The sequence below is a fragment of the Crotalus tigris genome, unplaced genomic scaffold (genome assembly GCF_016545835.1).
Source record: "Crotalus tigris isolate CLP2741 ecotype Arizona unplaced genomic scaffold, ASM1654583v1 scf7180000017663.5292952, whole genome shotgun sequence".
Taxonomy (NCBI): domain Eukaryota; kingdom Metazoa; phylum Chordata; class Lepidosauria; order Squamata; family Viperidae; genus Crotalus; species Crotalus tigris.
In genome coordinates this window covers 2021752-2047033 of record NW_024096550.1, presented here as the reverse complement: position 1 = coordinate 2047033, position 25282 = coordinate 2021752, and the positions used below count along the sequence as shown (strand labels likewise).

At 39.2% G+C, this 25282-nt stretch overlaps 1 protein-coding gene across 2 annotated transcripts in view; it reads right to left on the bottom strand.

Moving 5' to 3' along the window:
- LOC120304883 (lipase member M-like) overlaps window positions 1–16121 on the bottom strand; it is a 30717-nt gene extending 14596 nt beyond the window's left edge. The window contains exons 1-5 of one of the 2 annotated variants that reach the window (XM_039335934.1): window positions 15983–16121; window positions 14890–14998; window positions 13730–13847; window positions 13289–13487; window positions 12799–12908 (exon numbers count right to left, since the gene is read on the bottom strand). In XM_039335934.1, the coding sequence (XP_039191868.1) occupies window positions 12799–12908; window positions 13289–13487; window positions 13730–13847; window positions 14890–14991 (529 nt within the window). In that variant the 5' untranslated portion in view covers window positions 14992–14998; window positions 15983–16121. The remainder of the gene's footprint in view (window positions 1–12798; window positions 12909–13288; window positions 13488–13729; window positions 13848–14889; window positions 14999–15982) is intronic. The other variant, XM_039335935.1, reaches the window with a different exon arrangement.
- Window positions 16122–25282: the final 9161 nt, after the last annotated feature.

Here is a 25282-nt window from a genome sequence, read left to right as displayed (position 1 = left end):
GGTGATCTTGAACCTAAGAAACAAGAAGAAATGGTAGTTGAAGGAGCAGTTAAACAAACAGAGGAGGAAGAAGTCAAAAATACATACTCAGAAGAAGGAGCAAGACCGAGAGAGAGACCAGAACAGATAAGATCGACTAGAACAGCAATTCTCAACCTGTGGGTCATGACCCTTTTGGGGGTCGAACAACTCCTTTCACAGGGGCCGCCTAAGACCATTGGAAAACACATATTTCCCATGGTCTTAGGAACCGAGACACTGCTCCGCATCCATCTCTGCATGGCCTCTTCCGCCATTTGCAGAGAAAGAGACAGAGAGGCACTTTCATTTCCCTTCTCTCTCTCTTTCAGATGGACTTACCTCCTGCAGGGGTCCTGGTTGACCCTGTGCCTGGGTGCCCCACCCCCTGGGAGATGTGCGGCAGGGCCTCATGGCCTTGGAGCCGCCTGGGGAAGCCCCCGGATCCCTGCTGGGAGTGGACCACTGGAGGCTCCGTTGAGTGGGCCAGCCCTCCCACAAGCCGCGGCCCAAGGGAGACGAGCCCCTGCGATCCCCAGCCAACCTGACCATTGGATCTGCTGGCCAGGAAGGCACGCCGGAGTCCAGGCTGCCAGGAAGCAAGAAGGAGATTTAGCAAAGGTAGGAGAGGAAAGCTGCCTCCTGGGGCCCAGTGCTGGTGGCGGCTTCCTTGCCATCCTCTTCCTCCTCCCCTTCTTCCTCCTACTGCCCCCAAGGTGGCTTGGGTGGGCGCCAGGGCAAGAGGGGTGCCTGGGGGGAGCAGTTGGGCTGGCGGAGAGGCTGGCGAGCCGCGTGGCACCAGCCCCCACCACGGCTCCATCAGATGGGTGGAGGGTGAGGCTGGGCAGCGTGGAGTCCTGGCTGGGGCGGCGGCAGCAGTTTTCTCACCCTTCTCCTCTCCTTTTTCCTCCTGCTGCCCCCCACGTGGCTTGGGCGGGCGCCGGGCGCCGGGAGGAAGAGGGGTGCCTGGAGGGGAGCATCTGGGCTGGCAGAGGTGCTGGTGGGCCACGCGGCACCAGCCCCCACTGCGGCTCCATCAAATGGCTGGAGGGCGAGGCCAGGCAGTGCAGAGTCCCAGCTGGGATGGCAGCAGCGGTTTTTCTCACTCTTATCCTCTCCTTCCTCCTGCTGCCCCCAAGGCAGCTCAGATGGGTGCCAGGGCAAGAGGGGTGCCTGGAGGGATCAACCAGGCTGGTGGAGGAAAGAGAGAAAGAGAAAGGGAGAAAAAAGAGAGAGAGAGAGAAAGAGAAAGGGAGAAAAAGGAGAGAGGAAAGAGAAAATGAAAGAGAGGGAAGAGAGAAAGAGAGAGAGAAAGAGGGAGAGGAATGGCGCTTCTCCAACCAGGCTGGGCGGAGCGTCTTTCCTGCCCCCCCAGCCAGCTGGATGGGGGGTTGGGGGTCACCACAACATGAGGAACTGTATTAAAGGGTCGCAACATTAGGAAGGTTGAGAACCACTAGACTAGAAGATTGAGACCTAGATATAATTGAAAGAGATGGAGGAGACTGGGATTTTATCAATAAATATAAATGGACTAAATTCTCCTTTTAAAAGGAGAATTTTTTTACAAGACTACAAAAATTAAAAATGAACATAATTTGCCTCCAAGAGACACATATTAAGAGACAACATTTCAAAATCCTAGAACAACCGAAAATTGGTAAACTTTCTTTTACACTTGCATCTCAAAAGAAAAGAGGAATAGCTCTTTATATTACAGAAAAGATGAACTCCAAACAAATTTATGCAGATGAAGAGGGGAGAATATTAATGGTGGAAATTATGGTGGATCAAAAACAGATATTTATGGTAGCAATATATGCACCTAATGATAAGCAAGAGCAATTTTATCAACAACTACACAAGAAAATACTGGACTTAAATTACCAAAATCTTTGTATAATGGGAGACTTTAATGCAATAGCAGATGTGACTTTGGATTATAAAAGCCATAAGCAAGGGAGAAAAGGGGGAAATATACTACCTAAAGCATTCTCAAAAATGATAAAAGAATTGTGTATCTAAGACATAAGGAGAGAGAGAAAAACCCAGAAATACTACAATATACATTTTATTCAAATAGGCATAAATCATGGTCTAGAATTGATATGATATGGACATCTTTCGACTTGAAAATGATAATACAAGATGTGGAGATAGAAACTAATGTTTGGGCAGACCACAATCCAATAAAAATGATCTGGAAAGGAACTAAGAAAAAACTAAGATGGTCTCTGAATAAATCTATATTGAAAGAAAAAGAATTCTTGCAACTAGCGACAAAGGAAATGGATTTTATTAAAAAAATAAACAAGAAAGAAGAAACATCCCTTCAAAACATATGGGACTGGCCAAAGCGTACTTCAGAGGGTTGGCTATAACGTATGCTTCTAAAAAGAATAAAGAAAAGAAACAAATACAGTTAAAGCTGAGAGAAGAACTTAAAAAATTGGAACTACAGTTACAAACAGACCCACAAAAGAAAGTCCTCAAGAAACAAATGGAGATAATAAAGCATAAATTAAACCTGGCTGAGATGGAAATAATGGCTCAACAGATTAAACGGACTAAACAGATTTTTTTTAAAACGCTAATAAGCCAGGGAGATGGCTAGCATATAGATTGAAGAAAGAAAAAGAAAAAAGAATGATAAATAAACTACAAGATTCAAAAGGAGAATTACAGTTCCAAAATGATGCAATGAAAAAAAATATTAAAGACTACTATGAAACATTTTACAAGGCAGAGGAAGTTCCTAAAGAAAAAATACTGGCGTACTTAAAAAAAGCAGACTTGCCAAAAATTCCAGAGAATATTCGAAATATATTAAATGGAAAAATATCAATGATGGAGATTATAGAAGCTATAAAAAGACAAGACTCCAGGCCCAGATGGACTTCCCGCAGAATTTTATATAGCATTACAAGATGTATTAAGCTCAACATTGAAAAAACTGTACAATGAAATATTTTTGGAGACTAAAATACCAAAGTATTACCTTAATACCTAAAGAAGATACTGATCTTACACAAATAAAAAACTATAGAACAATATTGCTATTAAATGTGGATTATAAAATCTTTGCTTCGATAATGACAGAAAGAATTAAGAAATTTCTGACTGAATTTATACACACAGATCAAATGGCTTTCTACCTAAAAGACAGATAAAAAATAACTTAAGAATGATTTTGAATGTTTTAGAGCAGTGGTTCTTAACCTGGGCGATATTGCCCCCCAGGGGGCGATTTCATTTTTCAGGGGGGGCGATGGAACAAAAAGGGGTGACGCGGGGGTGAAGGACTGAAAAGGGGGTGATATGGGGGCAATGGAACGAGACGTTTTGGGGACACTTTTGAGACTTTTTCATACAGTGAATCGCTGTATATCTGATGGAGGGGGGAGCACTTCTTTCGAAACATCACATGCTGAGTGGCTCTGTAAAACATTTTGTATTGTACTTTTTTAGCATGCACTCCAGTTCGATATTATATTTTCTTTGTGTCTTTTTAATCCTTTTACAGTGTGCGTGACTATATATACTTTCCTCGAATCTTAATTTAGTTTCAGAGTTTTCGTCTTGAAATTCTTAGTTCCTGCATTGCAGTTTGTTCTTATGCCCTTTTTATATTTCTTTTTGCATCTTAAATTTCACTTGTAATTCAATAATTAAATGTTACTGTTTTTCTTTTCAGGCATTTCACTTTCTTGCAATTGAATTTTGTTTTCAGTGGTCACTACATTTAAGTGTCTTGAATAAATAAAATAATAATGTATAACAAATTTTGGGAATAAAGTGACAGGTGGCACCAAAATTTTTTCACACAGTTGAGATATGGGAAAAAGACTGGAAATAAATTATTTGCATCGATATGTCCTGATGACAATTTTAAAGAAAACAAAAAAAGTGTTTGGATAAATTGAAGAATTATTTCCTATGTTGTGATTGAGAGGTTATGTTGGGGGAAGGGGGCGATGACAACTTCCTCATTGGCTCAAGGGGGCGATTCGTTCAAAAAGGTTAAGAACCACTATTTTAGAGTATTATGAAAACCACCCAGGGAAATAGATGGCATTAATATTTCTTGATGTGCAAAAAGCTTTTGATATTCTAAACTGGCAATTTATGTTCCAGCAGTTGGTGGAAATGGACATTGGGAAAAATTTCATAAATGCAATTCAAACAATCCACCATAAACAAATGGCTACAATAATTTTAAATGGAGATTATACACAAAACTTTGATATCAAAAAAGGTACAAGACAGGATGTCCATTATCCCCATTGTTATTTATAATAACATTGGAAATATTGATTAGAAATATTAGACAAAATATAGAAATTAAAGGATTGGAGATAAAAGTTCAAAAATATAAATTAAAAGCCTTTGCGGATGACTTGGTTTTTATCTTGGAGGAGCCACTTGAAACAACTACCAAATTGTTGGAGAAAATAGAAAAGTTTGGAGAAGTGACAGCCTTGAAAATAAATAGAGAAAAGACTAAAGTATTAACAAAGAACTTAACAGACAAACAGAAAAGACAACTTACAAAAAAGACAAATTTGCAAATAGTTAAAAAAGTTAAGTACCTAGGAATCTACTTAACAGCAAGATGTATAACATTAAAAGAAGACAACTATGAAAGATTGTTAAAACAAATAAAATTGGACTTGGAAAAGTGGAAAAATCTTCAACTGTCATTGTTAGGTAGAATAACTACAGTGAAAATGAATATCTTACCCAAAATACTCTTCTTATTTCAAACAATTCCTGTAAAATTGGGAAAGGTCTTTTTTGATGACCTAAACGCAACAATACTGAGATTCATTTGGCAAGGGAAAAAGGCATGAATTAAAGTGAAAATGCTACAAGAAGCTAAAGATAGTGGATTTGGACTCCCGGACTGGAGACTATCCTACTATGGCTTAAAGAATGGATAACATTGAGAAATAAAAGACTATTGTACCTAGAGGAGCATGACCTATACATTGGCTGGCATGCTTTCCTATGGTACGGGAAGAATAAAACACATAGATATTTTCAAAACCATTTTATAAGGAATGCACTTCTTTTAGAATGGGAAAAATAAAGGAGAAAATTTACATTAAGCTACCTGAAAGGCTTTCAACAATAGAAGCTTTTGCTTACCCAAATTTAATTAACTATGGTAAAGTCATGATTTATAAAGATATATTGGATATCGAAGGAAAATTGAAAGATAGACAAGATTTACAATGACAAGGTATTGATTTAGCATGGTGGTCATATTTGCAAATCCAAACGAGATATGAAAAAGATGTAAAGACAACGGGATTTTATAAAGAACAGACAGAATTTGATCAAGTATTGTTAAAAACAGATGAAAACTTGATTAAGAAACTCTATGGATTTCTGCTAAATTTAAAGATGGAAGAAGAACAAGTAAAAGAAACAATGATAGCATGAGCAAAAAACTTTAGATATTCTATAGATTTGGAAGACTGGCAAAAATTATGGGATAGAAATATCAAATTGACTAAAGCAGTGTCATATAAAGAAAATTTGTATAAAATGTTGTATAGATGGCAGATGACACCAGTAAGATTAGCAAAAATATTTAAAAATACTTTGAATAATTGCTGGGAATGTAAACAAAGGCCAAGTACTTACTATCATATCTGGTGGACATTCCCTAAAGCAAAAAAGTTTTAGGTTAAGATATATATATGGTTGGAAAAGATGATTAAAAGACAGATAGAATTTAAACCAGAACTGTTTTGTTAGGGATATTAGGACCTAATTATGAGAAGGAGAATGAATATTTAATATTGCATGTACTGACAGCAACGAGAATAGTATTTGCCCAATACTGGAAAAATGAAAACTTACCAACTGAAGAGGTTTTAATTAAGAAAATCTTAGAATGTGCAGCAATGGATAGATTGACTTTAGAGATTAAGGAGAAAGAAGATTCAGTTTACTTTAGAACACGGGATAACTTTTACCAATGGTTAGGAAAACGAACTAGTGAGAAACGAATGTGATATGTTATTTTGAATATATGTCAGAGTCCAATTATATTTCATCTCTAGTTATCACTTATAGAAAAAACCCATTTCTGCCTTCTTGGATTCTGTCATACAAGGAAGAGAAGGGGGTGAACAAAGGGGCTTTATGGCCTTCACTTCCTTCGGTACAACTTCAAAGGAATTGAATGGGGATAGCACCAAAAGGACTAATCATAACAAAGGAGGCTATTTACCTTTCATGTAGTTTTCTCTGAAGTCTCCATCAAGCCGGCAGTAAGGAAAAGGGATGGGAATGTAACGCCTGAGACTGTTACTGGAAGTAGGGGGTGATTGGGTGGGGCTACTGGGAAACCCCTTAAAACCTTGAATGAGAGAGCTTGGACCCCAAGTCCTGTCTAGAATGCCTGCAACAATTTTCTCTTAATAAAGGATTCCTGTTGGAAGAATTATTCCAAGAGTTCTGTCTTCTTAAGATGCAAAGTGGGGTGGGTCCTTACATTAGACAGGACTTGCAAAATTAATCCACCCGGAAGGGAGACCCTTTCCGGGGCATTTTGCAAAAATTTACCATGTCAGACAATGGAGCAAGAGAGGGAGAAAACTCCCTGGAAAGAGAGCCGCTGACCCAATTGGAACCTTGCCAGATGTTGGGATCCGAGAAGTCAGAGTCCTCAGGAGAAGAAGTGGTGGAGACATGGGACCACAAGCCTCGCTGGTCAATGGGCATCGGAAAGAAAAGTGAGTGGGGAAAGGAATCAAGGAAGGTGACCCTAAGACGGGGGACCAAGCAACCAGAATGGAAGCAGGAGATTGAGAAATCCCTGCACGCAAGTGAAGAGGGGGAAAGCTGGGCACCGTACTCAAACTGGATCCTAGAGAAAACTATTGACCTGATGAAGAGAACTCTCAGCTCCCTAGGAGAGGAGAATCTTGAGTCCTACAGCCGCCCCAGCTCCTGGAGCCGCAAAGGGAGAGACACCGAGGGGGAAGTGGAACCTGCAGCCCCGGGGACATCGCTGATCCAGTAGTCCCCACCCCCTACCGAACCACAGATAGCGATCTGGACGGAAGACACTACCACCAATGACGGAGGCACCGATCCATTCCAAGATGTCCGCCATTGGAGGTGAAATTCAAAGGGGAGCCAACACACTTGGGGTTTTTCCTAACCCAAGTCCTCAACTACATGAAGGAATACGGGCAGGACATCCCCAGTGACAAAGCCCGCATCTGGATCGTGCAATCTGCCCTGGACGGACTGGCTGCAGATTGGGTGGTGAACTTGCACAGCTCCAATGCCCCAGAGCTCAACAACTTCAACCGTTTCATGTCCTCCCTGAGAAGGCGATTTGAAGACCCCCTGGCTGATCACAAAGCCCATGAAAGGATAAAAATGATGAGGCAAGGCAAACGCCCTGTAGCTGAATATATGCAAGAATTCCGGGCCATTGCCAGCAAACTGAACTGGCCAGAAGACATCCTCCTTAGCCATTTCAAAGATGGACTAAATTATGATCTATATGATGCTTGCCTGCCCCGAGGGGACCCACACCAACTTGAGGAATGGTACATCTTGGCAGAGGAAGCAGAGATCGACATATTGAAAAGACACCGCCGAGGAAAACAATGGAGCCGCCCCCTGCCTGAGCTGACACACGAACCAGTGAAAACATTGGCTACAGCCAAGAAGCAAATGGGGTGTTTCAAGTGCGGAAGAGACGGGCATCGAGCTGTAGAATGCCGCTCCAAAGCCCCCCAGCACAATCCAGAAAGATCCCCAATCAGCAAATCTGGAAAGTCTTCAGCTAAGCCAAAAGAAACTTCCATGAGAATGATGGAAATTGCGGAACCCCCCACTTCTGCTCATCAGGGGGAAAGAACTCCAGCCTATACCGCAGGGCCAGTGGATGCCTCAGATGACAGCTCGGAGGGCGAACCCCTGGTTAGTGGACACATCGCACCCATCCTCAAGACAGTGACTATATTAATTTCCCCCATGCCCGAAGCTGTGAAGATGAAAGCCTCAATAGACTCTGGTTGCACCCGCTGCCTCATTAGCCCAACACTAGTGGGGAATCTGGGCATCCCATCAAGGAGACTGGAACAACCAATCTCATTTGGCCAGTAAGATGGATCCATAGCAGGGGGGGTGCCAGCTACCCTAGCCACTCTACCAATACACCTCTCCCTGGGCAAACATGAGGAGGACATAACATTTGTGGTGACCCCAGGCATGGAATGCCCAATGATTCTAGGGATGGAATGGTTGAAAAAATGGAACCCCTGGGTAAATTGGAGGATGACAGAAATCAAATTCCCAAAGGGGGACCCTATGAACTTAAAACCCCAAGGGGGGCTACCAGAATCAAGAATAGAAAAAGCATCCATGGGAGAGGAAAAGGGACTAACAGAAATACCAGAGGAATACAGAGACCTTGCTGAAGTTTTCAGTGAAGAGAAGGCAAATGAGCTCCCCCCCCCCCACCGACCCACAGATTGTGCCATTGAATTCAAGCCTGGGGCAAAACTCCCGAAGCCCAGATTATACTCCATGAGCCCAAAGGAGAAGGAGGAAATGGAAAGATTCATTAAAAAAAAACCTAGAGAGGGGTTTCATTGAGCCAGCCAAGCCTAAAGTGGCTGCCCCGGTCCTTTTTAGAGAGAAGAAGGATGGCTCTTTACGCTTATGCGTGGATTATAGGGCCCTGAATACAATCAGTGAAAGCAACCTATACCCTCTGCCCCTCATGAAAGACATGCTGTCACACCTATCAAAAGGGAAATTTTTTTCTAAACTAGACCTAAGGGAAGCTTACTATCACGTGAGAATTAAGGAAGGGGACGAATGGAAGACTGCATTTAACTGCCCCATGGGGTGCTATCAATTCAAAGTCTTGCCATTTGGATTACAACGGGGCCCTGCAGTCTTTATGCAATTAATCAATGACATTCTAAGGGAGCATCTGTTTAAGGGGGTCCTTGTTTACTTGGACGACATTCTTATCTTCACCGAAACAAAAGAGGAACATGCCAACCTTGTCAGAGCGGTTTTAAAGAAGCTGTGAGCTGCCCACCTATATGCCAAACTCTCAAAATGCAAATTCCACCAGGAAAGGATAGACTACTTAGGTTATCGCATATCCCCCCAGGGCATTGAAATGGACCCAGAGAAGGTCAGAGCAGTATTAGATTGGGCACCACCCCACACAAGAAAGCAACTACAAAGTTTCCTGGGCTTTGCAAACTTTTACCGCCAATTCATCCCCTCATTTGCCCAGATAGTCTTGCCCCTCACTAACTTACTAAAAATGAAGGGAGCATCCTCAGTAAAACCTGGCCAGCCACTAACATGGACAATGGAGTGCCAAGCAGCGTTTGAGAGAGTAAAGAGACTTTTTTCTGCCGAACCAGTACTAAGACACCCAGACATGGACAAGCCCTTCGTAATACAGGCAGATGCAAGTGATGTGACAGTGGGGGCTGTTCTATTACAAGAAAATGATGGTGGAGTATTGCAACCCTGTGCATATACATCCAAGAAACTCACGGAAACAGAACAGCGCTGGCCCGTATGGGAGAAGGAGGCATATGGGATACGTTGGGCATTACTCACGTGGCGACAGTTCCTGGAAGGCAACAAAATCCCCTTCCAGGTGTGGACCGATCACAAAAATTTGGAAGCCCTGAAAACGTCCAGGAAACTCAATCCCAAACAAGCCCGCTGGTCCCAGCATTTTCACCAGTTCCAATTTAAGCTCAAACATTTACCAGGGAGAAAGAACTTCCTGGCAGATGCATTATCTTGCATGCCCCAATATAACAGCGCACGAACCACAGACTCTAAACCAATGATGGCAGAGTCACAACTGGCAGCACCAGTAACCACAAGAACCCAAGCTAAATTAAAACCACAACTGGACAGCCAAACTGGAATTGAATTCAGAAAAAGTTTGGAAACAGACGAATGGTTCCAGAAAAACAAAAATGTGTGCACAATGAGAGACGGGTTGCCTTGGGTAGGGGAAAAGTTATATATACCAACAACCCAAAGAGTCACTTTCATGCAGCTTTGCCATGACACAAAATCAGCAGGGCATTTTGGATTTGTAAAATCTTTACACTTAATTAAATGGCAATTTTGGTGGCCATCAATAAAAAAGGACATGGAAAGTTATGTTGCCAGCTGCCCAACCTGTGCATCTGCAAAGAGGTTGCAAGGGAAATCGCCAGGATTATTACAACCAGTGGCAAATCCCTCAGCCCCCTGGAGGGAAATAGCCATGGATTTTATAGTGGAATTGCCAGAAAGCAATGGGAATACTGTTATCTGGACAGTCACGGACTTGTTTTCCAAACAGGTGCACTTTATCCCTTGCCAAAAGATTCCCACTGCAAAGGCCTTAGCAAAACTTTTCATCCAGCACATTTACAGATTGCACGGGGCACCCCAACGCATCATCTCTGATAGGGGAGTGCAATTTACGTCTGCATTTTGGAAGGAATTTTTATCCCTCTTAGGGACCACTCAGGGACTGACATCTAGCCATCACCCTCAGTCAGATGGACAAACGGAATGTTGTCATTCAGTACTTGAGCAATATTTGAGATGTTTTTTAAATTTCCAACAAAGTGATTGGATGGACTTACTCCCTTTTGCAGAAATTGCCTACAATAATGCAGTCCACTCCAGCACAGGCTACACTCCTTTTCAAATAGCCAACGGTCAAAGTTTCAGCCCCATGCCAGAATTAACCCCAAACGAACCAACGATCCCTTCACTGAAAGAATGGATGGAAAAACTACAAAACACCTGGCCAATAGTTAGAAAAGCACTAGATGAAGCTAGGCAGGCATACAAAGCATAAGCCGATAAAAAAAGCGTTGAGCCTACACCATTCATTATAGGTGAAATGGTGTACCTATCTACAAAATACCTAAAGTCCCTACAACCCTGTAAAAAACTTGGACCAAAATATATAGGGCCTTTTCCAATTAAAAGAATCATAAACCCAGTAACAGTAGAATTAGAATTACCAAAAAATCTCAGGCAAATACACCCAATTTTTCATTGCAGCTTGCTGAAACGAGAGCATCAGTCAGCTTTACGGCCAAAAATCCCCCCACCACCACCTCCAATCATGATAGAGGGCGAACAACACTTTGAAATAAAGGAAATCCTAGACTCTAGGAGATATCATGGAGCAACTCAGTACCTAGTTGCCTGGAAACACCTCCCTGCCTCACAAAACGAGTGGGTCCATAAACGTCATGTCAGAGCCCCGAAGCTATTAAAGAAGTTTCACACAGAGTATCCTAACAAGCCTGACTAACTTTTATACCTGCTTTGTTTTCTTTCAGGTGGATCTCTCTTATTTTTGAGGGGGCCGGATGTCAGAATCCAATTATATTTCATCTCTAGTTATCACTTATAGAAAAAACCCATTTCTGCCTTCTTGGATTCTGTCATACAAGGAGGAGAATGGGGTGAACAAAGGGGCTTTATGGCCTTCACTTCCTTCGGTACAACTTCAAAGGAATTGAATGGGGATAGCACCAAAAGGACTAATCATAACAAAGGAGGCTATTTACCTTTCATGTAGTTTTCTCTGAAGTCTCCATCCAGCCGGCAGTAAGGAAAAGGGATGGGAATGTAATGCCTGAGACTGTTACTGGAAGTAGGGGGGATTGGGTGGGGCTACTGGGAAACCCCTTAAAACCTTGAATGGGAGAGCTTGGACCCCAAGTCCTGTCTAGAACGCCTGCAACCATTTTCTCTTAATAAAGGATTCCTGTTGGAAGAATTATTCCAAGAGTTCTGTCTTCTTAAGATGCAAAGTGGGGTGGGTCCTTACAATATATATTAGTAAGAAGAATGATATGTATTGACTAACTGATACTGTTTATGATTATCATTTACTACATTTACTATAGTTATTTATTACTATATCAACTATTGTTAACTGAACATATGTACCCGGACAATAGTCTGTTTGCTAAAGATTGAAAATGTTATTGGGGGATAACCCCAATATTGACCCCTACCTTGTCCTAATCTCAATCCTGATCCTAACCCCATCCTAAACCTTAATCCCTATCCCGATCCTATTTTATCCCCAACCCTATAAAATCCAATAAAATCTTTTGGAAAAAAAAAAAGAAATGGCGGGTTTAGAGCAGAAGGGAAAGCCTGCATTTCAAACTAATTGGAGAATGTGATTTATGACTGTTAATTAGAGGAGGGAATTGTGTTTTGATACTATGTGCTACGGGGAGGGGAATCCAGATTTTGGCTTCGCTTATGTATGTGCCTATGCTATGCTGCTCGAATAAAGATTCTTTAAGGTAAACAATGCCTCAAAGTTCTTTGAAGAGTTTCATCTGTCAGAACCATGACCTTATTTTCCCAATAGGTCTCTGTTATTTGAAACTCTCGCCCAGGCCAGCTTTGACAAGAAAGGCGGGGGGTACAGTGCAATAGAGTCACAAAATGAAGATAACATAATAATGAGGAAAAAGTATGACTACTCTGCTTCAGTTCCTTTCATGAAAGCTTCAAAGGAATGCTGCTTGTGGGGCTTGCAATCATATTTCTGACCTGAATGAAATGAGAACTATCAAAACTTTTAAGCATGGTGCAAATCCAGTGTAATACTATTTTAATATTAATCTTCTTCCTCCTCTTTCCTCATAGTATGAAATTCCTCCACAGTTGGACTGCTATAACACAAATAGTTATACTACATTCCATATCAATTTTTATTCATTTACATACCTATTGCAGCACCCTGTGAGTAACCAACATAGTACAATTGTTGTTGGCCAGTTTTCCGTAGAATGAAATTGACGACAGCTGGAAGATCATACTTTGCCATTTCATCAAAGCTAGGAAAAGATATGACAAAAAAATTAAATGCAGGAATGAATTTAACACTCTGATTGGGATTCTAAAGGAAACCAAAATAATATAGGAATGGTATGTACAATAGTTATCCTATAGATGGCGTATCAAAAATGCCTATTCCATATTAGCTTCATATGGAAATATATTCCATAATTTTGAAGAAACAGTTTGCAGACATGTACAAACATTAGAATATTGAATATACAAAATGGATTAGAAAAGATGCCTTCATCCCTAGAACCAAATACCAGAACTCAGTGAATTATTTTGGACCTTAAATGTTTATGGCATGATATAGACATTATTTTCTCTTTTCATTTCACTTAAGATTCCATTTCCCTGTTGCAATAATTAAACATACCTGAAAGCCCAAAATTCATCTTCACTCACAGACAGATTTTGGTGACTTCTGGACCAAGTATTTCCTCTGCTGTTTCCAATCCAAACATCATATCCAGCATCTGCGAGGATGAAACCCAAACTGTTGTGGGCCAAGTTGGTAACCCAGTTGCTTCCATCTCCTAGCAAACCATGCTGGAGAAATACTACAGGTTTCATAGCTGGAGAAAGAATATAATATTTTCCTTAGATATTAAAATTAATTTGTTTTACTAGGAATAAAGGTGTCAAAAGGATGGAATGTGGGAAAAATTGTGATTTCTCTATGTAGGATATATTAGGTTGGACTAGGATTCAATTTATCTGGAGAATTTTCATCCATTCACTCATAAAGATAGTCCTAGATATATGCTTCATATTTTCCTTATATGTTTCTACTTTATCCCTTATCAATTTATCTCACCAAAATCCATTTGATAGTTTCTGCCAGACGGAATTCTATTCAAGCTAAGAATATAGCCATCTGTTGTCATCACTTTATATTCCTCGCTCAGATAGCCTTTATGGATGATAAGTTCATTCTGCAACAGAGTAAAAACAAACCAACAAATCAACAGATATTTTAAGAATTTGTGGTACAGTCTAATCTCATCTTCTGGAATTATGTTTGATGTATCTGCAGCTGAGCACTGAATTATTATAAGAGAAATATAGTTTTAGGAAACTGACAGCAAGTTGCAAGGATAAATTCTTTTTGTCACACAGTTTTATCTCTCTCTCTCTCTCTCTCTCTCTCTCTCTCTCTCTCTCTCTCTCTCTCTCTCTCTCTCTCTCTCTCTCTCTCTCTCTCTCTCTCTCTCTTGCTGTTATAATAGCATCTTTTACTTCGCCCCTAACCAGAAAGATGTGAGGGAATGTGATGGATCATCAATTGATGGGGACATATTATTTTGTCCCACATCATAAACCCTTCTTGAATTTGGAGTAAATGGGCTTAAGTGAAAATCAAAATAAACATGAGAATGACTTGAATTTCTATCATCCATAGAAGATCATTTGAATAAAGAGAAAAATATAGTATGATCTTTTGCATCTTATGTTTGTAAAAATTTGATGTAATTTATTCACTTTCATCAGGTCTATGCAAAATGCTCAGTAGGCTTTTGATTAGTTTAGTGTGAAGTTGCCTTGATTTATATTCATAAAGTGGGAGGAAAAAGCATAAGAATCTTGAAGATATGTGCATTTGATATACTTCCAAGACTTTTAAATACGATTTCAATAGAAGATAGAAATGAGTACCACATCTCTTTTACCTTATCTTTGAATAACTAAATGGAACAACTCAGCTAGCTTTCCTTAAACCATTGGCTGTTTTGATGTATGAAGTGTAGACTGAATGAACCAATCAGAATAGAGCATACTTTGGTATATTGCAACATATATTAAATACATCCTTTAAAAAATAGGTGAAGAAAATCAATCATGTAAGTTGATAAAATTGATGGTAGATAATTAATTTGGAAATCCCAGGAGATAATGAGTCTAACTTTAAAAATATGAGAAGCACCTTTAAAGTTGGGCATAGTATTCATTTTCCATGAATAGTGAAAGGCAACTTACAATATTCATAAAGGCTTCTGAATTTGCAGCTCTCTTTGTCCTTATTAGTTTTGAGTAGGCAAATCCGTGAATCAGGCATATCATAACAATGATTGCCTGCATCCTGTGCCTGTTTAACAAAAGATGTAGATTTCTTAATGACTGTGGCACATATAACATAATGAAACCATTTTTCTTGTTAAAAGGCTGTATGACCAAAATCATTCTAATGGCTCTATGACCAAAATCATTCTAATGGCTACAGTTCAATGTATAAATAAAAGTCCTTTGCTAAAATGATTGTTTGGTATACTCCAAAAAACTTGCTTCCTTATTTTTCAAAGAAACTACAGAATGTATTCAAAAGTAAATATTAAAAAAATCATCCTAAAGTTCATTTATAATATATACAAGTCTGTGCCTAGATATCTATACAAGACAACACAACTTTTGATTTAGTTTAGTTTTATAAGAAGAAAAACAATACATAGAACAAAAAAATATTTAGGCTACCCAAAGGAAAAACGGAGCAATAAAATCTCTCTGAACCCCCTCTCCCCACTTCTGTTTGAAAATACTTCTTCTCTTTTCTAGAAACAACTAAAAATTAGAATCTAAATGCATTCAGTTCATTCATATGAATGAACCTATAAAATAAACTTCTAATTAAAGAAGAATAGAAGAAGAAGAATCAGAAGAAGAATCAGAAGAAGAAGAACTGAAGCACGTCTTGCAGATCAATACACACACTGAAATGTCAGAACAATTTCATACATATTGAACAGTCATATTGCTCTAATAATAATAATAATTTATTAAACTTGTATGCTCAATTTATTCTGAATAACTCTGGAAAAAATTTAAAGGATCTATCTATGTGTTCTGCTAATTAAAGCACCTTCTCCTTTTTCTTTTCTCTCACTATCAGAAGAATAATTTAAAAACATGAGATAAACCATGTAATTCCTTTTATAGCTGGTGGTAGCCCTTTCATCTTTAAAATTCTAACAAAGACACAGATAACTTCATGGGGGGGGGGAGAAATAAATTAGTAAGCACATGCTTCTCTATCAACATTCCTTTTCCCATAGTACAAGAGATTATTGTTACTTACTGGTTTTAATATTCACTTGTTCCTCCAAAAGTTTCAGATGTTGAGATGGTGACTCTTGACACAATATTTATACCAGAAATGTAAGATAAAGGTGATAGAGAAGTTACAACATTTAACCCTTTCTTTGAAAGCATTTAGTAGTGGCATCTCTTTCCATCTCTTCTTCTTATCCTTTTAGCTGCTATTTCAGTTTAGTAATATTGAAAGGAATTCACTAAAGACCAAATCTTGCTTAGGAACTCCTTACATTTTTGGGACTGTTAGAACTGTTAGGTTAGTGAGATGTTCAAGCGACTTCAGACAGAATTGGAAATTTGAAGGTAAGGGATTTCAAATGCAAATATTTTGTCTCACTCCAGGGACTTTTGTTCTTATAGTTTTCCAAGACATATCTTCTGGGAGCACTGCAAAAAATATATTATCCATAAAACATCCATGATTCATTATGCTTCCCTCCCCACTTTGCTTCCCTGCCCTAGCCAAGCATTCTCCCACAAACACAGGGTCTACTTTTTATTTCGGATCAACCAAGTGTTGATCCATTGGTTGCAACAGGAATGGACTGATCAGCTTGTTGCCCCAGCTTGACATCAGGTACTGAGAGAGACAGTAACTGACCCAAAGTCACCGAGCTGGCTTTCATGCCTAAGGTAGGACTAGAACTCACAATCTCCTGATTTCTAGCCTGGAACCTTAATCACTAAATCAAACTGGCTCTCTTAATGATTCACTTTGCTGTTGCTTGATATCCTGATATCTAGGCTCACAGACCTAATGTGTTCTGTCACTGGCAGGTTTGGAAAACACATTATCCTCTGTTTCTGAAATCAAACATAATTTCAACATTTGTATTCTATCCTATGATTTAACAAGTCAGTCTCTCAAGTGCAGACCCAAAACAGTTCAGTTTAAAAATGTGTTCACGCATGCTATAAAAACCTGCTTTTCATGAGTAAACACTCTTATCACTTAGTATTTTCAGGAGCATAATTGCATGGGTCGTCCCAAGGAAAAATACTTCTTCCCTTTGAAATGCTTTGTACCACTGAGCATTAAGACTTACAGAGGTCATGACCTCCATTTAGATTTGTTATCTATCCAGGGCTGATATATGCCATTGCCATTAAATGAATGTTATGTAGAGTCTGAGAGCCAGACTTTTAGGGCCAGACAAATCAGAAGGATACTTACATCCAGTGCTTTTTTGTAAAAAAAAAAAAAAAAAAAAAGGTGCCCAAACTCACACACATTATACAACCCGCCTTGCCTACCCTACAAGGTTCCATCCAAAAAAGGTGTCAGAACTCTGTTCTGGGCGCTCTATGAGAAAAAAAGTCCTGCTTACACCACTAAACTGTTTCCAAAGACCAAATAGAGATGTTTAGAAATAAACCAGGCAAATAAAGATTTTGTAGTTTCAGAAAAGCTCCATGCTGTATTTTATTATTATATACCCTCAATGAATTTTCCATTGGATTTTTTCCCCCTTCACTTTTACATTTACATACACTTCATAAATTACACATAAGAAAGAATGATACTGTTTTATAGCTTACATGACAGGCATGATAGGAGCAGAAAGGAGTATTTTATAATAACTTGAGTTATTATAAAAATAATGAAGGTGGGATATAAATAAATAAATATTCTTTTGAGCAATGTGCTCAAACTACTTTGCAATCATTGTGTGCATGGTGAGATTTGACTAATAACAGATTTAAAGCTTTGTGTCTCACTAAATAATTTGTAGACTATGTTCATTCAAACAAATGAAGTAAAGTTTGTCATGATTCACAATATAGGATATTCAATTTTTTGTATTTTCTCTGATACTTCAGAACATTTTTAAATAAAGAAGACTGCATGGTATTTGAGACGTTGATTTTTAAACCAATTTACATCTGCCCCCCAGCTTTATAGGTTATATTTTTCTCCCTAGCAGAATGTACTAAAATCAGCATTATTCTGTCAGTGTTTCAAAATTTTGCTGGATTTTTGCTTTGGCCTGGACAAATGCTGCGCCCTCTGCTGGGGAACAGCTCTGTGAAATCCCTGGAATTAGATATTTTCTTCTTTTTTTCTACACGGAAACCCAAACAAGTTTTAGATCTCCCACCTTGAATACATTTTCTGGAAGAAAATGTGATTTTATTTGCCCCTTCTCATGGCCACTATTCAGATATATCCTTCCAGGTTATCCAGTTCTGCATTTCTCTATGTTCTATTTGCTTTCCCTTGTATTTAGAAAATCGATCTATCTAATACATATCACTATTTTTCTTGTTCTATTTTTCTCTGATTGGTGACCTTATGGCCCTAATAAAATTTGTTTTGGAATACTTCCAATCAAATTAATATATTGTAATCATATGTTGTGAAAATCTGGTTGCTTCAGATTTTATTTTTTGCCAGATAAAGTATGCAGTATATCACTTCTGTATGTGCTATCTGCTTTCCTTCAAGTCTGAAAAATCTATTATCACTCTGTTCTGTTTCATTATGTGCCTTCACATCATTTTTAGTCCTAGCGATCACATAGAAAGATTTCTCAATTGTGATCTTTCTCAAACCTTGTTCTTTCAAATCTCCCAATGGTGTGCTCATTGCCACTTTACTGCTGGTTGTCCTCTTCTTTTCCTTTTCACCTTTCATTACAGCCTTTCCCAGAGAGCTGGGTCTTTGCATAATGTATCCCAAATAGGATAATTTGAGCTTGGATATTTGTGCTTTGAGTGAGAATTGTGGTTTGATTTAATTGAGGATCCATTTGTATGTTTTCTTGGCCATCCACAGAATTCTCAGGAGTGTTCTCCAACACCAAAGCTCAAAGCATCAAAAGTCTTCCTATCCTGATGTGATTCAATTCAATTCTGTTCATTCGTCTGAACAGCATTTTTACCTGAGTGCTAGCCATATGGCCATAATAAATAGTTTATTTGATATGGAGTAATTTTTAATTAAATGAATATATGATATTGATGTATGGTTATTGTTAAAATGGTGTTAGCCCTTCAAGTTAGACTCAATCAGAAAGCCAAAGTCATGAATGCTAATACTATTTATATTATAAGGTTACAGTAACAATCTTGCAACTTTGCTTTCACCTTCCTCCCTTTATCTTCAGGACAACTACAACCAGTTTGGCCTAGTTGGCTAAGGCACCAAACTAGAAAGTGGGAGATGGTGGGTTCTAGTGCCAGCTTAGCTATGAGAGACAGCTGGGTGACCTTGGGCCAGTCACTCTCTTTTATCCCAACTCACCTCATAGGGTTGCTGTTGTGGGGAAAATAGGAGGATGAAGGTGTATTAGATATGTTTGATGCTTTATGTTATTCATAAAAATAATAAAAGGCAGGATACAAATAAATAAAATACAAAAAATAATTTATCTGGGACACTTTTTCAAATTACAATTCTGACACAGACTCTGATTTCTTTTATCTGACTGTTATCTTGGTTGCAGCACTACCTCCTGTTCTTCTTGGTTATTCTTTTTTTCCATTACAATTAGTCGGCTGTTCTTCATTTTACTTTTCCAAAACATAGTATATATTCTTTAAAAAATGAAGACGATGGAAAGCTTTCCAGCTTAAAAGATGAAGACGATGGAAAGCTTTCAAGAGAGAGAGAAAGTCAGTAATGTTGCCAGTGCTGCTCCAATGACCTTTGGTTGCATAGGTTCATACTTACCACAGTTGAAGGAAGAAAGAAGGAAGAAGAAGCATTGTTGCCTCCCCCATCTTGACTCATTTAGGTCAAGTGAGAAATAAACTATATTTGACTCTCAATTCAAGAAGAGAAAGTCATGATTCAGTTCATAGTGTGACTCATCCAGTCAGGCCAACTGTGGGAAGAAAAAGGGAAGGACATTCCTATGAATCTTCTACAATTTGTGTGGGATAAACTGAGAAGCTGAACACAGAGTGATTCGATTCCCTCCAGATCTTACTGGACTACAGTTAGACTTTCTGGACTACAGTAGATTAGACTAGATCTCCAGATTTCACACATGTCTGTTAGGGCAGTGCAACTCCATCCACTAGCAAGGATGGCATGGTCAAAGAATTGGTAGCCCAAAACCCAAAGCCAGGCAATCATGCCAGCATTTAGCTGAAGCCTGTTGTTTCCCATTTTTATTATTCATTCATTTATTTATCCAATTTGTATAGCTTCCCATCTCACCAAAAGTGACTCTGGACAGTGCACAACAATTGAATAAAACACACAAATATAAAAACAACAGATATTAAAAATATAGAAATCTACATTGAGAAATAAATAGTATAAAAACAAATATATTGTATAAATCCTAGGTGATGACAGGATAAGAATGGCCACCTCAACAATGCAATCATCTAAGCAAACCTTGTGAATTCTCAAGCCTCCTCTATATTCAAGATGGACAGTATTTAATATTTATTTGTTATGTAAATGTAGGGGTGTGGGTCTATACATATGTTGTATATAGTATGTTTTAGGTGTGTGTCATGTATGTGTTTCACTTTGAGAGTGGGCAACTAAATTTCATTTTTGATGTGTGCCATTGTGCCCACAATAAAAAAATGGCAATAAAGATTATCATCTTATATCTTCTTATCTTATCTTATCTTATCTTATCTTATCTTATCTTATCTTATCTTATCTTATCTTATCTTATCTTATCTTATCTTATCTTATTTTAATCTCCGGTTCCCTGGGAACCCCAGGCTTGATAGCATAACCAGGTCTTTAATACTCTCATAGTCTCCAGACATCAGAAGCATTGTTTAATTCACCAGGGGCAGAGATGTATAATTGTCCCTCTTTCAGGGAGATGGCTGGTTGAGAAATGTGAAAAATAAATAAATAAAAAATAAAAATTGGAAATGATATCTCATTCCATGGTGGCAGATGAGTTCACCCAGTGGCTTCATGCAGATGTTGAGTAAGATGGTGCACTGATCCCTATTGCACCCCACACATGATCTGACCATGAAGAGGGAGCTCCCCTAATTTCATATCACATATTGCCACAGGTCTGACAGGAAAACAGATCAGTTTGTGACCACAGATATGTGACTCCTGCCCTGGAGGCTCAGCCCTTTCAGTAGTCTTTATAGTTCTCTGACTGCATTTATAATTTTATATGTTGTATGAGTTACTATTTATTGGTAAATTTTGAATTATTTTCTCTCTTTTTTTTTTACTTTTGTGGACTGAGATAAGCATATCTATCAATGTTAACTCTAGAATTTCTTATTTTTCCAAGTCAACCCTTTTTACTGTTACTGTCAACCCTTTTTCCATCTTCAAATTCTGTATTTATATTTCATGTTAATTTATCCTATATGTAAGATAAATGTATTTTCATCAAAGACCTTTCCTAATGTTCCTCTCTTGCAAATTATTTTTGTATTGTAATAAATATGTTTCTACTTTCTTCAAACTTATACTATACTCTCCATTCCTATTGTGCCGGTCCTTTTGAGTTACAATCTGAATTTAGAAAGTTTAGTAAAGAAACAATGTAGGATGTAGTTGCATTCCAACTCCCATAAAGATTCAGAAACTGTGATGACCCAGGGCACAGCACAAAGGCAATGCAGACAGCTGGCAACGTAAACAGTTCTTTAATGGTTGCAAATTTCCTCCAAATGCTCCCACATTTGCTGAAGGCAGTTTCAATACAGTCTGATTAGTATATGAATGTCCTCAAGGCCATAAAGATAACAAACCAAACAAAACATCAACTTAATGAGTCCGCTTGAATCTCAGCTTGCCAGCACAGTTTGCAAAGAGAAAAGTCAAAATGCAGTCTTAGGTCGTAATTCAGGAAATCCACGTGGTCAGCCGGTCTGGTCGTCAAGGTGTCCAGGTTTTCCAACAAAGGCACAGAACAAGAGCAACAATACACAACTTTCCCAAGATTCAACATTTGTTCCTGATGAAGTCCCCACCTCACAGCGGCTCCTTATATGTCAATCCCCAGGTATGCCTTTTGGGATGGAGCAGGATGCTTTCCTCCCAAGTTAGTGAACCTGCCTGCGTTGTTCCCTCCTCCTCTCCACTCTCCTAACTCTAGGATCAGGTGGGGGTGGGCCTTGCTTCTCACCTGAACTTTATCTCCCTGCTCCAAACCTGAAGGGCCCTGGCCTGCCTCAGCCTGTTCTTCTCCACAGTCCTCCAAAGCCACAGACACCTCTCGTGGGCCTCGATAGGGTCCTGTTCCAGCTCCATTTCCTTCTCCGATTCAGGCTCAGATGGAGGCATGACAGAAACTATGAAGTGGTTAAACTGTAAATGGAATGATTCACTCTTTGGATATTTTTGTCTTTGCAAAATATGGCTACCAATCTCAAATACATGACCCTGGAAGGCTTACAAAATTAAAAAGGATAAAAATGTAAAATACATAGCAGCTGAAAGGAATTTCAGAAAATATCAGTTAACACAACTAAGAAACAGGCTCTTTCCCTCAAATGGAATCCCTTGAACACAGAACTTCTGTGCAGGTTATGAATGAGATGAGATGAGATGAGATGAGAGCAACCTCTTGTTGTTTATTTGTTAGATATGGAAAGACTTGATAGAGACAATTTGTTCTTCTGAGTGCAATTAAAATCAACTTTGTTGCACTCAGAAAAACAAATTGGCTTGAGGCAATTAAGGTCAACCTTATTGCATTCAGAGAAACAAATTGGCTCTATCAACACTTTCCTAACCAATAAATAATTCATAAGCTGCAGTCTAAAAGAAATGGTTGATTCCTAAAACAAATACAAAAGATAAAATAGTTAAGGAACCAGGCTAGAAACCAGGAGACAGTGAGTGCTGGTCTCTTAGGCATGAAAACTGGCTGGGTGATTTTATAAATCATATATGAAGAGAATATCATGTTAATTTAATGTAATGAGGGAAGTCAGAGCCCCAGAGAAGGAAATATTAAAAAGGCAGAAAATATATATTTCTTCAAAAAAGGATTTTTAAAAGCAGAAGCCAACCCTGCCCCCAAATCTCTCTATCCCAAACATGAGCCAGCCCTATACAAATGCAAATGTAACCAAGAGAAAGTTGGAGCCAGAAAACTCAAGAAGACAAAGAGACCTAAAATCTACATACCCCACCCAAACTCTAGGAGTCATTAGCCCCATTACCAGGGAAGCAGGATATCATAATAGGATTAATCCACAGATACCAAGGCCTAGAAAAACACACTCAGATTCAGTTCAAAGTTCATGCCACAGGAACAGGAAACTATTCCAAACAAAAGGCTAGAGAGGGTATAAAAACCTACTGCCCATGTGCTCAGGCCCTTCTTTCCTTTGGTCTTTCTTGCAAGAACCACCATTCTGCCTCTTCAATAAACTGTAACCTTCTTCCCAAAGCAGTTGCCATGTTGTTTATTTATCCCCAGCTTGGATGAACCAGGATGAAGACTTTACATCCAACAATTTGGATTCCAGAGATGGGACTCCAAGCTAACCTCTCCAACGGAGTGAGACTGGTAAGCCCCATCTTGCCAGCAGCAGACCCCTTGTGTCTGTAGATGAGTTTCCCAGGCCTTGCCCATGTGGAGCCAGGGTAGTAAAGGGAGTTTTGGGTTTGAGCTCAAGGGCTGCTTTGGAAAGAAGGTGAAGGTGAGTACCTCTAAATTTTAAGTTTAAAGCTAGGGTAACAAAGGAAATGTGTGTATGTCTGTGTGTGTGAGTGAGAAGACACTTTTTTTCCCAATCACAGTTTGATTTTGCTCCTTCTGGTCTTTCCTAGCCGCAGAAAGGATCTGTTTAATTGGCAGAACCTGGAAAGCATGGGGATTTTGCCAGAGTGTAGACCTTTTGTTGGGGAAAAGGGAGAGGCTGTGTGAAAATGGAATGGAATGAGTGAATGAGAGAATTGGATTTGGGCAACTAGCTGGCAAGGCCCTGTAAGCAAAGCCCACCTATAGGAAGTGCCTGTACTCAAGTGCAAAAAAAACCACATGTCTTCCCAGACTTCTCCTGAGTCTGAAAACTGATAGGCGGTGTGGAAACGGAGGCCGGATACCTGTGTGGCAGGTCCTCCTCAGACAATGTATTTTTGAGGTCTGCAAAGTGATGGAGTTCCCTAAACTGGAAGGCCTTTTATTCCATGTAGGGAAACAGAGTCTTCCTGGGCAATTTTTTAGTGCCCAAAAACTGAGTCGGGGCGGCGGGGGTGTTGTTGCTAAAAGCGGCTGAGAAGTGCTGCTGGGAAAAACCCAACTGAGCCAGATTTGACCCCACATCGGAAGGGGAACATGGATAGCTGCAGTTTGAGAGTTGGAATTAGGACACTTATTGGAGATTTGCTCGAGGTGTGGGATGAGAGGCCGAGTGCCTGTCCTGGATGGTATGAAAAAAGAAAAAAGAGAGCAAGACAAATTAGTGGAAAATGGGCTTTGCTGGGAAACCAATTTGGCTAAATAAAGGTACTTAAAAGGAAAAATAAGAAATAGTGATTCTCTCTCTCTCTCTCTCCCTCCCTCTCTCTCCCTCTCCCTCTCTCTCTCTCTCTCTCTCTCTCTCTCTCTCTCTCTCTTTCTCTCTGTGCAACCATGTGGTATGTTTAAAATGTGTGCCTTCCCTAACTTGAGTTATCTGAAATTTATGGTGGGAATGACTAGGATGTGTAAAATTGAGACTTCTGTTTCCTTTTCTGTTTTCCTTGTCTTTGTGTATATATGTTTATTAAAGTCTTTGTGTGAGAGGTAAATGTGACTATTAATTGTTTCAAATCCAAAGAGAAAAGAATTTTAAAATTCTGCTAGAAATTTTGCTTAAAATAAGCCACAAAAAGGAAATACCTCACTCTGTTTGTCTGGCCAACAAACAGAGTGAAGAAAAATGTGTTTGTTTGTTTATTTGTTTATTTTTTTGTTTGTTTCCCCTTTCTCTCTGTGTACTCTTAAGAACTGCCCAAAGTTAGCAGGAGGGAATGTTTTAAGTTCATCTGCTAGAAAGGTTTCACTCTTGCATTTAATAATATATAATAAAGTTGGAAGGGACCTTGGAGGTCATCTAGTCCAACCCCCTGCTCAAATGCTTTACTGAAGTCCAAGAAAATTATATCCACAGCATTCTTCTGGTCCACTAATTTTGTAACTGGGTCAAAGAATGCAGTAAGATGTGTCTAGCATGATCTGTTTTTTGACAAACCCATGTTGGCTTTTAGTAATGACTTTGTTTGCCTCTAGATGTTCTCTAATTCTTGTTTGATTATCTTTTCCAGAATCTTCCCAAGTATTGAGGTCAGACTGATGGGTCTGTAGTTTCCTGGATCTATTTTTTTTAATTTGTTTTGAAG